The 13,923-nt window shown below is 38.4% G+C and overlaps 1 protein-coding gene across 1 annotated transcript; it reads right to left on the bottom strand.

Moving 5' to 3' along the window:
• Window positions 1–115: 115 nt before the first annotated feature.
• On the bottom strand, window positions 116–13,652 carry pxdc1b (PX domain containing 1b). The gene is made up of 6 exons (XM_034108573.2): window positions 13,414–13,652; window positions 12,987–13,290; window positions 3,433–3,524; window positions 3,076–3,193; window positions 2,879–2,990; window positions 116–2,387 (listed from the first exon to the last, which is right to left on the bottom strand). The coding sequence occupies exons 2-6, from the start codon at window positions 13,240–13,242 to the stop codon at window positions 2,264–2,266; spliced, it is 702 nt and encodes a 233-aa protein (XP_033964464.1). The 5' UTR covers window positions 13,243–13,290; window positions 13,414–13,652; the 3' UTR covers window positions 116–2,263.
• Between the last annotated feature and the right edge of the window lie 271 nt (window positions 13,653–13,923).

A 13,923-nucleotide genomic window follows, 5' to 3' on the forward strand; every position in this document is an offset into this window, starting at 1 on the left:
AAGTATCACATGAACTTGTATTGGATGTATTGGAAACGTATTTATTTTGACATATTTTGAGAATAATATTTTTTAATTACTTAATGTTACTACATAATCTTCATATTCCAAAGGATATAGTTTTATCTTTATTGTATTCTTATATGCACAAACATATCTCACATCACACATGAGCACATAAAAAAGAAATGACAAGGCATTGAATGGTTAGCTTCACAGAGTGTACTGGATTTTACAAAATAAATAAACATCTTGGTGTAATATTATTGGTATGATGGCCATGTTGATAAGCTTCATAAAGGGTTTTAAGATAGACAGAGGTCTTGATAGATATTTTAACTTTAATATGAAGTAATGCAGCATTGAATAAACATCAAGCAGTTCTTGAAAAGAGAGAACATTGGTAACATTTATATCAGAAATTCCGGTTTCTTTTTATTGTATCATATTAATCTCCACCATTATGTGTGGTGGAATTTTTCAACAGACAGTTTATATATCTAAAGAACATCCGCCAACTCAAAATGTCATTCTTGGGAAAAAGAGAGAACCAAAAAGAAGCGTGAAATTGTTTCCCCCCGTGAGAAAGAGCTGTACTTTCTCATGGGGGGAATGGTGGTCATGACTGTGTTACTAAATAGACTCATGTGGAGGACCGTCCTGTTGAAGCCCTGTGTGCCACGTTTGTGAGGGTTGAATGCTTTTTGTATTTAGAGGGGCAAGAGGGTGGACCCAAGCTGTTAGCCCACATTGTTAAGCCGCAATGACTTCTGCACTGACAAAACTGTCAAAACAATGAATATAGATGGACTTCCTTACAGCTAACCCTACACAAATATACACGCTAATTTGCATTAAACACAAATAAAGCTCCACAGTTAAATAAAACATATAAAAAACATGATTTTGTATCAAGTGTTTGATCAATTCACACAACGTTTCTATCCAAAGCCTTAGTACAGCAAGGTTGTTTGTGTTCTTAAGATAAAGAAAGGACTTGTTCCTCCATTGCAGACCGAGCTGTAAACTCCCACATTCAGAAAGACTGCAGTCAGCTTTCCGACTGAACCCACACACGTCATCTTACAGAACGGGTCGGATATGACCTCAAGTGACCTATGAAACAAAGCTTTCATTGCCCCATGTCATCACTCATCACATGGCAACACCAGCAGTGACATGATTCAGTTGTCCACATAATGGCAACACTCATTCACCGCTCTGATACATACAATTATTTGTTTATTAACATAAAATCAGCGACGTTACAAAACAACTTACAAACACACATTACATTCCAACTTATTATTCAGATGAACCTTCATAAAATAACCTCACAGAAATCCAAAAAGGCAGCCTTAAGTTCTCACTTTGGAAAGTTGTAACAAAAATATGACAATTAATATTATTTTATATTCCTTAATTTACCAGCACGTTTTTTAATTCTACAACAGGAATGCTTTAGACGAAATATGCACCTATGAATTATATTATTTTATCCTCTCAGGCCAAAGAACTCCAAATAACAGCATCTGAACAGAAATCACATAATGAATCTTAAACTGGTATTTAATAAATGAAAAAAGTCCCTAAACGCTGGTGGCATAAACACATCATACACAAAGCTTACTCCCACAAGAAAAACAAAACGGGTTAAAACTGAGAACACACATCTGGGAGCAATTTAAATAAGACAATAGTCTCTGAAGATCAGTCACATATATCCTGGCAAAAAGATAAAACAACTGAGATAGAAAAACAAAGTGCTGGTTGATTCAGCTACATTTTTAAGCAACAGTCCAATACTGTACTTTTTCTAAATTTGGTTGCTGTGTGGCGATGTCCGCTCAGGTTTCAGTCACACATTCCAAACCCCATACAATGATGTATTTGGGGAATCCTTTTGAAGTCCTCCAGCTGGCCATGTTGAAACCTCTCCAGCTGTTAGCATCTGCCTCGGGACTGAAAGACCACCATTGTTGCTGCCACAGGTTGTGTTACAACACCTGAAGCCAGTATAAAGACAATCCTGTCATGTTTCTTCTTGACACACTCACAAGGCTCTGAATGAGGCACACTGATGACGTCGCTTAAAGTGGACAAAGTGGTGCATTTTTTCTGCCGAAAGATCCGCTACGAGAAAGTCTACCGTTTGAAAGGATAAGCAGCATTCACTTGGAGCAGCTATTTGCAGCGTTGCATAGCCCAGGTTCCATTTAAGAGTACATATTCCTCAATGATCAGATGTCTATCAACAGGTCGTTCATTCCAGGATGTCTGTTTCAAATGGAACCAGATGGTAGTAGGAAAGGTTGGTGACGTATGCTTCTGTGTCCTCATCACACAAATCTGCTTCCATCGACAAAAACTCTGTTCCATCCTCATACCTGGCAAAAAAATTAAAAGATGTGTTACTCCAAGGATAAGAAACACTTCTAGGTTTACAAATAGGAATCAAAAGCGTGATGTATTGCGGTTTTCTATCGTTGACTTAGAGATTTAATTTGCTAGTCGAGTAGGAATTTCAGATATTTAAGAGTTATGTAAGTCATTGTTTTGCATTGTGCACCAAGAGCAATCAGTTCCTCTTTTGCTTCCTACACACACCCAGGGAAGGAAGAGATGCACAGACACACTTCCTGTTGAGACGGAGGGTCCGAGGTTGGGTCATATTCGAAGACTTCTACATTCACACTTACTAAACACTCAAGAGCCAACATGGAAACCTTTTTTTTATAGAAAACAAGCAGCTTGATGATAGATTTAATGAATGTTTTAAATAAATGGAGCCAATATTAGAGAGTATTCTATGAAAAAGCCAATATTATAGGGACTGAGACACTGACAGAATATTAAAATGAGGCATCTTAATACTCACGTATGTTCCACTGAGTCTGTGGATGAGGGTCTCTCTTTTTCTTCAGGGAGACTGTGATCAAACACAATGGTTTCTGTATTGGCCAGACAGAATCCATTGGACAGCATGATTTCTAAAAAGGCACAGAGTGTTGTTTGAGTTACATTAGGGATGTCAACAGGCGCTCTATCTTTTTTCTCAGAAGAAATACAATATACCTGATATTGTGATTGGATTCTGAAAGCATGGCTGGATTCTGTGGACTTTGTCGTTCCTCAGCACCTGGTCCAGCGGCGATCGCTCAAAGAAAGTCAACATCACCTCTGACCTTGCATACTGTGGAGCCAGGATATTAGCACTTTAGCATTCAGTTCACATAATTGAAGCATATAACTTTCACACTTAAGCCAGTGTATCTAATCGATTAACTCCTGATACTGGACACCTCAAAGTGCAGTATCCCACCACTGGTATGGTCACTTGCTAAATACAAAATGAATACCATTGTTCTACATGTTGCAGTCAATCAGAATTGAGTATTCACCCAATACCTCAGGGTTATAGTAGACACCAACCTTGCATGGCATGTTGATGGCATTCTTCAGAAGTCTTTCCACCTCATTCAATTTCTCCTCAATGTCATTGGCCTCTTTGATTTTCACCAGCCCTAAAACAAATACAAATATTTAAAATCTCCATTATGAGGATTTCAAAAACTGTTTTCTCCATCCACCAGGGCATTTATATAATTCAACACAACACATCTAGAATGAATCCTATCTTTGTGAAACTAAAAACCTTCAGAATATGGTCTTATAATGTCAGAGAGAACAGTTTAAAAAGTATGGTATTTTTATGTCTAAAGTTTGTCTCACTGCAGCATAAGTAATTAAATGAAATAGCTACCGTAAAAATAGAAACAACTCTGAACTAAATAGTCTGCTGCAAAAAAAGAAAAGAAAAAGACTGTTCCGCAATCAAAATGTTACGGGTTACTTTTTCTGTTTGACCAAAAAGGGCTGCTGCTGTGACCTTTATTGCCACCAGACTGTTATCTGTCCACTCAAAAAGCCAGACTGGTCTAATTTGATCCCTAGTCTTGAAAAAGGTTGCCTCAAATATGTATTATATATGGCAGTATAACCTTTTTAGTGACAAGGCCCTGTGTTATTACCCAAAATGGAAAGAGGGAAAAAATAGACTTTTCATCATTGTCTTTTCAACATGGAAACAGTGCGTCACTGTAAAACTGTAGTGTTATTGCAAACATTCAGCAGACATATAACAGAGGAAAGTAATAATAGTGCTATAGAGAAAAGGGCAACAAAATAAACTATTCATCCTACATATCACTAGGAATGCAATTTAAGAAGCAGTGGGGAGTGTAAAATCAGCCCTTTAAGCAACTAAAGACTGCAGCCCATGTTAGCAGGCAGTCAGCAAAGCAACATTTGTACTGCCTTGCTGACAAAGGGATGTGGTGAGGAGAATAATGATGAAGACTGCAGCCACACTGATGAGTCTCTGTCTGATGTATGTGGTACAGGAACATAGTCACACAGCGGTTAGTGTTACATGGAGGTTCTGAGTAAGAGAACTTAAACATCACTGTGCACAGTCACCGTCTCATCCATCTATAATGGCCAGCAGTGATGACATCATACCCAGGGGGGTGTGAAGAGTGATTGGGCAGTTAAATCATCACTAGGAACCAAGTGAGACTCCTACCCAGTCTGAGCCTCAAACTGCCTCCGGATCATGTTCTTTTATCCTTTTAAACCCCTTTGTCAGTTTTCTCTGTAAATGGGACAAATCAAACAAGTAAAGGGCTTATACTGGTGTTGTTCTGTCAAGATTGAGACATAACAGTAACTCAGTTTAAGGTGAATACAAATATATATTTTCTTACTAAATGCTTTTGGGATTTAAAAGATTATTTAATATGGTAAACATATTGAGCAGGTCATTTGTTGGTTTATCCACATAATTTGAATTGGTGTAAGTAACTATAGTGCCATTAAATAAAGGCAATTGCACATAAATTCAAAGTGGACAGCATGGAAATGATCAGAACAAATTACATTAGTTGAATTCATGTGTTTACAGTGCATGCTATTTTGTGAAATGGTTGATTCTCGGGGGTTGACACAGATAATTAAAAGCAGTTAATGTAAGGGAAACTTCTGCGGCAATGGAGAGTCAGGACTCAGAGAGACACGAGGAGAGTTGGAGCTTTGATGTCAAACACTGGTAGTTTATTACAAGTCAAACGGCCGGAGAATTCATATCACAAGTCACAGCAGCAAAAGGTTCTGACTGCACGGGTGGGTTGTCATGTCAATTCTGATCAGCCTATCTCTCGATAGACCTTTTAACTAGTTTACAGAGAGTTAATCAGCATATTGGGGGAGGCGTAAACATCTGTGGAGCTAGAGGAGATTATCTCCCAACTAGAAATACTCAATCACTTGGTCAGTGGTGTTTAGAAGCCAGCGTTTCCACAGTAAACCATTTTGTGACGGAGAGTTGAACTGGTTTATCAAGATAGCTGGAGCCTCCCATTCCTTAAGAGAGATAACAGAGCCAGGGTTTGGTCGTAAACGTCAACAGGCAATAAGGTTAAATATCTAGGAGTAAAGACAAAATTATTCCCTCACAGTTAACATCTCAAACAGAAACGAAGCCTGGATGATAACATGACTGCAGGGACTTCAAACCACACCCAGTCTCATCAGCTGTTCCTTGTAAACAGATTGGAAAGACTACGTCCTGCCGTTTAGGGCACTAATGTTTCCAATCAACTGCACATTATTTATTATGAAGGGCAGGCACACAGCACACCAGGGTGCACATAGAAACAGGGAAGGGAGTGTTAGGGACTGATAACAATCATCACAAGTGCTCTCAATCCCCTAAAAAGCAGTTTTCTCATGGTTATAGCAGATAGGGAAGGCCAGAGGAGCTTGTCCCAAGAAGAAGCTTGTGTTGGCTAAATATTTAGCAGCCTAGATATGCCTTAGCAGCTGGTGCCCAAGATATATTTTACATCTAAAATGCATCACCAGTCACATGAATTCATAAATACTACTGTAAGTATATATTTAAAAAAAGAGTGGAATCAGAAATTAAGTCTATTGCTTTGTTAATATAATTAGGCAAAGCATGGTGTTTGCTATTATGTGACTGTTTAATGTGCAAAAGAGAAGTATGCAAGTTTGTTTTTGCCACAGCTTGGTGTTGGTTTCCCAATATTACAGCCTGTCCTCCTACAAAAAACGACCATTTACTGTAGGCCGATTGTTCATGCCCTTATTACGGCCCAGAGACACGTTTTAAAGTGTATGTTGTTTCTTACACGACCACTAGAGGTGCTCTAGTGGTCGTGTAAGAAACAACATGCTCCCGGCCCGTTCATTGCAAACGCTCCGGAGGGACGTTTATTCACAAATAACCCTCTCTGGAAAATCCTAAATTGTGGAATAGTTTGGCCATTAAAATGCTTTTTGATTCGATTTCTGGCGAGAAGTGTATATTGTACTCTTAGAATCCACGTCCAGTCGATGTGTATCTATAGTTTGATAGATATTACGAAGAGGATTTGAGGTCTCGCCAGGATAACGTGTATGCAGCTTCCATTTAAAGTTAGCGTGGGTGAAAACAGATTTTCTGGTCTCGAAGTTTTCAAAAATAAAACCAGATATATTCCCCTCACTGTCAAATGATTACACAGTGATATCTGCATTACTTTTTTGGAGTTTAGACACTACAGTTTACGAAGACACTACACTACCCAGAATTCCCAGCTATCGTTTGGGACTACAACATCCGCCTAGCTTTACAAAACCCGTGATTAGTCATCAAGCCCTGTGATTGGATGTTGGAGTGGCAGTGCGACAAGGTTAGGCTGAGGGTCAAACAGCTCTATGAAATGGAATGGAACCACGGCAGACTTTCCAAAACTGGAATTGGACGGGTCCAGCCCCCCCAGAACTACACATTCTGGCTATTGTGTGTTTTGCAACATGTTCTATGGCACGTGTCTTTATAAGACGTTTTCGTATTTCCCACAATTAGAAGTTGCCAGTATTAAACTGTGTACACCCTGGAGGTTTATGGGATACGAAACACAGTGGTGTTATCAAATGTAAAACATATAATTAATAAATGGGTGAATTAATATACCCACATGACACCTAAGGTCAGAAGAGCTTTAGAGTCTTATGTCTGTGACCCCTCCTGTTGTTCATTGATAAGCCTGAAACATGCACTTGTCAAGGTTCAGAAGCAAATTTTGCAAATATGGCAGTAGCCATCGATCTTCTTAAGATAAGATAAGATATACTTTATTGATCCCAAGTTGGGAATTTTTTTTGTTACAGCAGCATGTACTACTTTGTTCTACTCCACTACAATTCAGAGGTTAACCTGGTATTTTTACTCCACTACATTTATTTTTAGTTACTTTGCAGATTCTGATTAATGATGTGAAATATAAACAACCCTTGAATCAGACTTTAGTTACACTCGAGTCAAATTCAGAGAAGGTGATTGTCAAGTGCCAAAATAAAATATGCAATATATTGGACGTTAAGTACATTCTCAGACTTCATATTTATCTGTGGATAACCCCAAGGTTTTTTTTCTTATTCAAAAGAAGACCTTAACTTAAAGTATTCTTTAATGTTTAAATAAAGCCTTATTAGTTTGTCTGTGTTGCACATCCTCCTGTTAATATCTTTGGACGTCCTGCACTAAACTGTTTTATTGTAGAGATCACTACAGTATCTTCTTGATATTTTCTATTCTATATTTCTATCATGCCTTCTACTTTCCCCCAATGTTGTATGTAGGCTACTCTTAATATTTAAATGTTTTCATCAAATAAAACATATTCAACAACAAAATGCAATAACGTGCTTTAACCACTAGGCGGTGCGGGTTAAAAAACCAGTGGTGTAGTTAATAAAACATAATAATATCAAACATATGACTATTATCTTTATTTTGAAATTAAAACAGAACGGTAAAGGGAAATACAGTTTCAGTCTCTCGATTTGAAGCTTATGCATTGTACCATGAACCTGTATAGACCTGTAACAGTCAACTGCATGAGGAGTTGGAAAGGTAGTTCAGTAAATAATATCTTTAAAAAGTACAAAATAAATCCCTTTCCATTAGCTGTGCACCGTTATGGTGTAAATATAACTTATCTACCAATTGGATCAAATATAAAAGTCAGCCGAATTAGTGTTGATACTGCAAGGAGACGTATTGTGTGAAAAGATATGGAAAATGTTGTTTAATTTCTAATATATTTATGATCCACGTCACGTATTCAGTTTTGGCGGCATTTCTTACAGTTTGTCAAAAGCTCTTCTGATCAGGGCTCTATAAATACATATACGGCAGAAATGTAATATTTAATGCAGCCGAACCGTGTATTACAATGCAGTTATGTGATGACTTCCAAAGAGAAAAGCAAGAACACTCGGAATAAAGTATTATTTTATTTAAAAAAAAATGTTTTTCCGATTTCATATCGCATAAACACCATATCCCGACATGCATTGCGGCTAAAACAATCGATATTTTAGCCTATCAAAACCTCTGAAAAAAGAAAGGTGTCTCTCAGAATCGAAAGAGAAAAACCTATGGGAACAACACAAAAGCATTGTACACAATTTAAACCAATATGTTGTATAGTTAACAAGGATAAACTGATGTTTTTTAGTTGGAGTACTGCAGATATCAGTTAAATCATTTGATCATTTATTATGAAAACATCGAGACCGGAAATACTTTTTTCAACCCATAACTTTACATTGAGGCTGCCGCATACCTCAAATCATCTTCGTAATATCCATCAAACTATATATCCTACATATCGACTGGACGTGGATTCTAAAAGTACAATATACACTTCTCGCTAGAAATCTAATCATCAAGCGTTTTAATGGCCAAACTATCCTACAATTTAGGATTTTACAGATAGGGTTATTTGTGAATAAACAACCATCTGTAACGTTTGCATTCAACGGGAGCACAGAGGGCGAAACTTTAAAACGTAATTATAGGACGTATTAAGCGCTTGAACAAAGACATATGTGGTCGTAATAATGGCCTGAACAATCGACCCATTTGGTCGTATGAGTTGGAGGACTTGTTGCAATATTAAAATGGTGCTAACCACAGTGGATCTGATGTGTGTAGCTGCAACTTGGTGTTGTTCTTCTCTATAATTAGAAACAGCAAATTGACACATACCTGCTGCCATCAGAACAAGAAAATTCTCTTAAAACTGCTAAAAGACTTTAAAATGCTTAAAATCTGATATTAATCTTTACTTTGTCTTCCTAGACCAACCTTACTTTATGCAGTTGGGTGTCTCTTCAGGTTGAAAATCTATTCTTAAAGTGGAACGGTGAAAAACAGTAGTTTGTGTGATCTTGGAGAGGTTATTGTGGGTTGCATCCATTAACTAAAGTGTAAGAAAAGGCACACAACCTGTATGCAAAGGATACAAGCAGGAGGGCGTCCAAAAATGCAGCTAATCTTGACACCAAAATAGCAGCGCGCCACTGAACTGACACCCCTCCTACTGTGCCTCTTCTCCCACTGTGGCAATGGGCACAGGCAAGGGAAAAAACAACTCTAGGAAATGGTTTCATCTTTCCCCTCATTTTGATCCCTCTATTCCACCATTTTATATGTTCAACACAGAATGCAGCTCTGTTTTTTCCTGCTAAGTTCCCCAAGTGTATTTCCTCCAATTTCCTGTCAAATTGTCTATTTCCTGCTTGGCTTTCTCCTTGCTAGTGTCCTTCTTTCTTAGACTATTCATTCAGCCCCCAGTAAGGTCTTATGGCCTTCACTCTATCTTATGTTTTGGAGATAAGCAGTCTTCATGTGCCTTGTGCAACAAGTTCATAAAATGTATTGATAACAGTAACTACATAGAGAAATGTTGGTGTATGTCCCTGCCTCTTACTTTTTGTAATTGCACACTGTTATTTCTGTGACAGCATGGCGTGTTGATAAGTCACTTCACCTATTAGCTGAAATAACACAGTAGAAGTAGATGCACAACAGGAACATGACTGTCGAACATATTATCTAAGCAGTCATCAGATGTTGTAAGCACCAGCTATTTCACAGCTATCCTCTGCATGGATCTGATAAGCACAAGTCAGCAGCCGAACGTTTTATCATCTAACCGCTAACTCTCCGCTGTTTCGTCAACGTGTTATTTCTAGCGGCTTAGTCAACAAGCAGAGGACATCCAACCTCAAACATCCAATTGCAATGTGTCCAAAATGGCTACCTAGTGCACTATTTTGACTGAAGGACATTACATTTCAGCTTCCATATTCTGACGGTAAAATCGATGCTATTATTATCACGAGTAATAACATCTAAACGTTAGTTCTTCAATATTCCACATTTAAGGGTTAAAGAAGAACATGTATACTATTCTTATTTGTTAAATTTAACTAGTCAGTAACTTACAACTTAAACGATTTTTGCAATGATTTTGATTAATCTCTACAACAATGTGTGACATGTAAAATAGATACATTGCAGTTTTAACGATAGGGACTACTTTTATTTGTAATACTTTTAAATTGTTCATTTTAGTGATACTGTTGGACATACACATTTTCTTATGTACCGGCAGAGTCAGGATTGGTGTTTTACACATGTTTCCATTCTTTGTGCTAAGCTAGCTGGCTGTACATTCATTTTTAATTAACAGATATGAGCGCTGTATCTATATCATCATCTAACCCCAAGTAGCAAGTAAGCAGATATCTTTATTTCCAAAATTGTACTATAACACACATGATATGGTCAATGCTAACTATTCAATAACTATGTCAACAAGGAAGGACAAATATAGTGTCTATACTACAAAAAACATAATCCAATGCCCCAAAGATATGTAACTCGGCGCTACTAAGCGTCCAAGAGCAAACTATTACATATTTACTATGTAGGGATTAGTGAACGAGTGTAAGAGGAAAGTGATTTCTGACACAGTAATATGATTCTTGGGTGGAATCTTTCTCACAAGGAATGTGAGCAATCACTTCCTGCCTGTGTTCACTCCGGGTTACATGAAAGGTAAGTGTTATGGGGCCTTTGCAGTCCACAGGGACCAAATATGGGAAGTCCACTCCTCTCTCCCTCGTCATGACATCAGTCTGAGAGCTCTGCACGCCTGCCTTGTTGCTTAGACGCAGCACAGAAACATGAAAACATGAGCGGAGCCAGAAACTGGAGCAAAGTGGACTGAGAAAGGCCACAGTTACACTTTTTCACAGCTTTCAATCCAAGTGGCAATTTATAGGGGATGCAAATGAAATATTGAGAGGTAGGAATTAAAGGCCATTAGAGGAATTGGATTATCCCTGTGGCTTGCTATCCATCCATGAAATTGTAAAGCCAGCTTGAAGGAACACTGATGTCTCGTTCAGTGCTGATGTCACAACTCCATTTATCTTTTAGCTGTATATATAAAAAAAAAAAGTTAAAAAAGTGAGTCAGTAGATCTAAAATGTCTCTACCCTAAATGCACTGCAGACTGCAGCAATAGAGCAGCTAGCTGTCAACAAGCTTCTCAGCTCTTTCAGTGCGCGGGCAGGAAGTGGAGCGTTCCAGTCGCCACTAGAGGGATGTTTCCAAAATGTTTGTCGAGACTCAGTGCGTAGAGACAAAAGAGTGCCAAGGAACGAGAAGAAGTCTGGAGCTCTGCCAAACCTGTTGGCAGTGCCACAGTGCTATATTGTCAAATATCCAGACCCTTCGGGCCAGAGGTTTGGGCTAATTAAGCAAAAGACTGCCTTCTAAAAAGCCCTGAAGCATTGCTGTAGATAGAAGATGTGACAGCGCCTTTTCATAAATAAATACTTTTCAACCTGTCAATCAATTTACTTTTCATGGATGGTTAATGATTCTGAATGTTTTAACATGTTCAAAGTAATACAGCTTTTGCTGATTTTTGTTTGGGTTTACTCCCACAGCGAGATCTGCAATTGCCTTTGATCAATGCACAACTGAGGTTGGTTCCTAGGCGTCAGATAATAGCTGCTCAGACATCCCAGCAACATCCATTCTTCCTAAATAGTTGTCATGTGTCAGATGCAAAGAGCAAATAGTAACGTGGAAGTCAGTGTTGGTTCTTTTGATATTCTCCCATTGGGAACTTTTAAGCCACAAAGAAGTGAAAGCAGCCTTTTAGCTCATAAATATTGACATTAGATACAAGCTCTCAGTTTGTTGGTTTTGTGGTTTCAGGGCTATGTGATCAGTCTCCTAATGTGATACCCAAAAGTGGACTCTGTTAAATATTACCCTATCCAAACAAAAGCATGTAAACCTAATCTATGATGCGCTTCATTTTGGATTAGCTCCAAACACTTATTGATTTTGTTGACAATGTTTTCCTGCTTTTTTTTTGCTGCCCTAAACATATTATTGAAATAATCTTAGTTAATGTGTTAACTAAGATGATTTCATGAAATAATGTGAGATTGCTTAGGTATGACGTCTCACTTTCTTTACAAAATATAGGGGCAAAAAAGTAATGTTGTCCTAAAATGAAAGTCAACTATATTATCATTCTGGTAATGGATTACAATTTCTTAAATCCCTTAGGCACTTTGTTATTAGTTATTTTAGAGTTTCTTATTTCCAAGGAACTTGGTTGGTGCTTTTGGATGACTGTTTAGGAGCAATTCAGTTGTTACATTTCAAATATTATCCTAAAGATATAGGCACTGTCTTAAGTTTCATTTGTAACAAAGTAGGATTTAAGTGATGAGCAATCAATCTGAAAATACCACCAATGATACTAAAAATCTTTACAGTTAAGTATTTAATAAAGCACAGCTGGCAAATAGTTGTGCATTATGGCTTCTCAATTGTTAGTTGCTAAAAAATTCAGAAGTGCAGAAATTGAGGGGGGTCAAAGCCCTCTACTGTGAATTTGGCCCCCCAATTTAAGGGATACGCCCTTGATCAGAATGTAACCATTACAAAGTAAACTAATGTCACATTATTTCTGATGTCATGTTACTGTATTAAATTATCACTTCCTGCCATACAACTATCGCATTCCCATCAGACCAACCTTCTATGAGCGGAGACTTGGAGAGGTCTCTTATGTCCTCAGGAAAGGACTCCAGCAGTCTCCTAAACAGCCGCCCCAGATCGGAATAACTCCGATGCAAGTATAAAATGTTCCTGTCGGACCACTCTGTCCTTATCTCGAAGAACTCCTCTTCCTCTCCCCGCTGGCTGATGATCAGTCTGCGGATCCCGTTGACCCAACAGTCTCGGACAAACATGTTGACCAGCGACGTGCCTTCAAACACAGCCGATGCCATTCCTCAGACGTCAGTCCAGCATGCTGGGGCGGGCCGGGGGACAGCACGCTGGGGGAAGAAGGAGTCGATACAACAGAAGATTTGAAAAATAAAGAAATTCAGCCAAAGAAGAAGTAAAGATAACTCCGGTAACTTTTCGGTCTGCGCGCACTGACAGTTGTGTTTACGCACAGTGGGAGGATGTTCTGCTCAGCCCATCACAGGCAAACGTGGCATGATCTGAAAACATAGACTTTTGTCATAGATACCGCCCCCACAAACTGGATTTGTCCATCTATCCAACAACAGTTTGGCTAAATAAAGTCCAAAGAAGATCTCTCAAAGTATAAAGTGCTGCTCCCTCCTCCAGTCTGCCGTTAGTTTCCTAAATCCAGAGCATGTCACTTCACTCTGTCTGGGTAAGCTTTTCTTTCAGTTTCCTCCCCTCTCTTTCCTTCCTCCCTTCCTCCCTACTTGACAACAGGGTGTTATCATGCAAAGAATGCAAAGGGCTGAAAAGGAAACACTGTCAATCTCCTTATTCATGGGGTAAATAGCTTATTAAGCCCTTTTCCTTTTCAGTTTAGTTTTTCTGGATTTGACGCCATTTGCCACGTCTTTCCACAAATCAGCAATCTTGAAATTATATGTTTGGAAAAGACCACAGGAAAATAACATCAACGTCTCAAATCCAGCAGAATG

This window comes from Pseudochaenichthys georgianus, chromosome 20, assembly GCF_902827115.2.
Source record: "Pseudochaenichthys georgianus chromosome 20, fPseGeo1.2, whole genome shotgun sequence".
Taxonomy (NCBI): Eukaryota; Metazoa; Chordata; class Actinopteri; order Perciformes; family Channichthyidae; genus Pseudochaenichthys; species Pseudochaenichthys georgianus.

What these genes read in the sequence shown, in the direction of transcription:
- pxdc1b (XM_034108573.2), bottom strand. Translation starts at nt 13,242, where the DNA reads ATGGCATCGGCTGTGTTTGAAGGCACGTCGCTGGTCAACATGTTTGTC. An exon ending in CAAGTCTCCGCTCATAGAAG is followed by an intron (nt 3,525 to 12,986) that starts GTTGGTCTGATG and finishes TATTTGTTTTAG; the next exon opens with GGCTGGTGAAAATCAAAGAG. An exon ending in CCATCAACATGCCATGCAAG is followed by an intron (nt 3,194 to 3,432) that starts GTTGGTGTCTAC and finishes CTGGCTCCACAG; the next exon opens with TATGCAAGGTCAGAGGTGAT.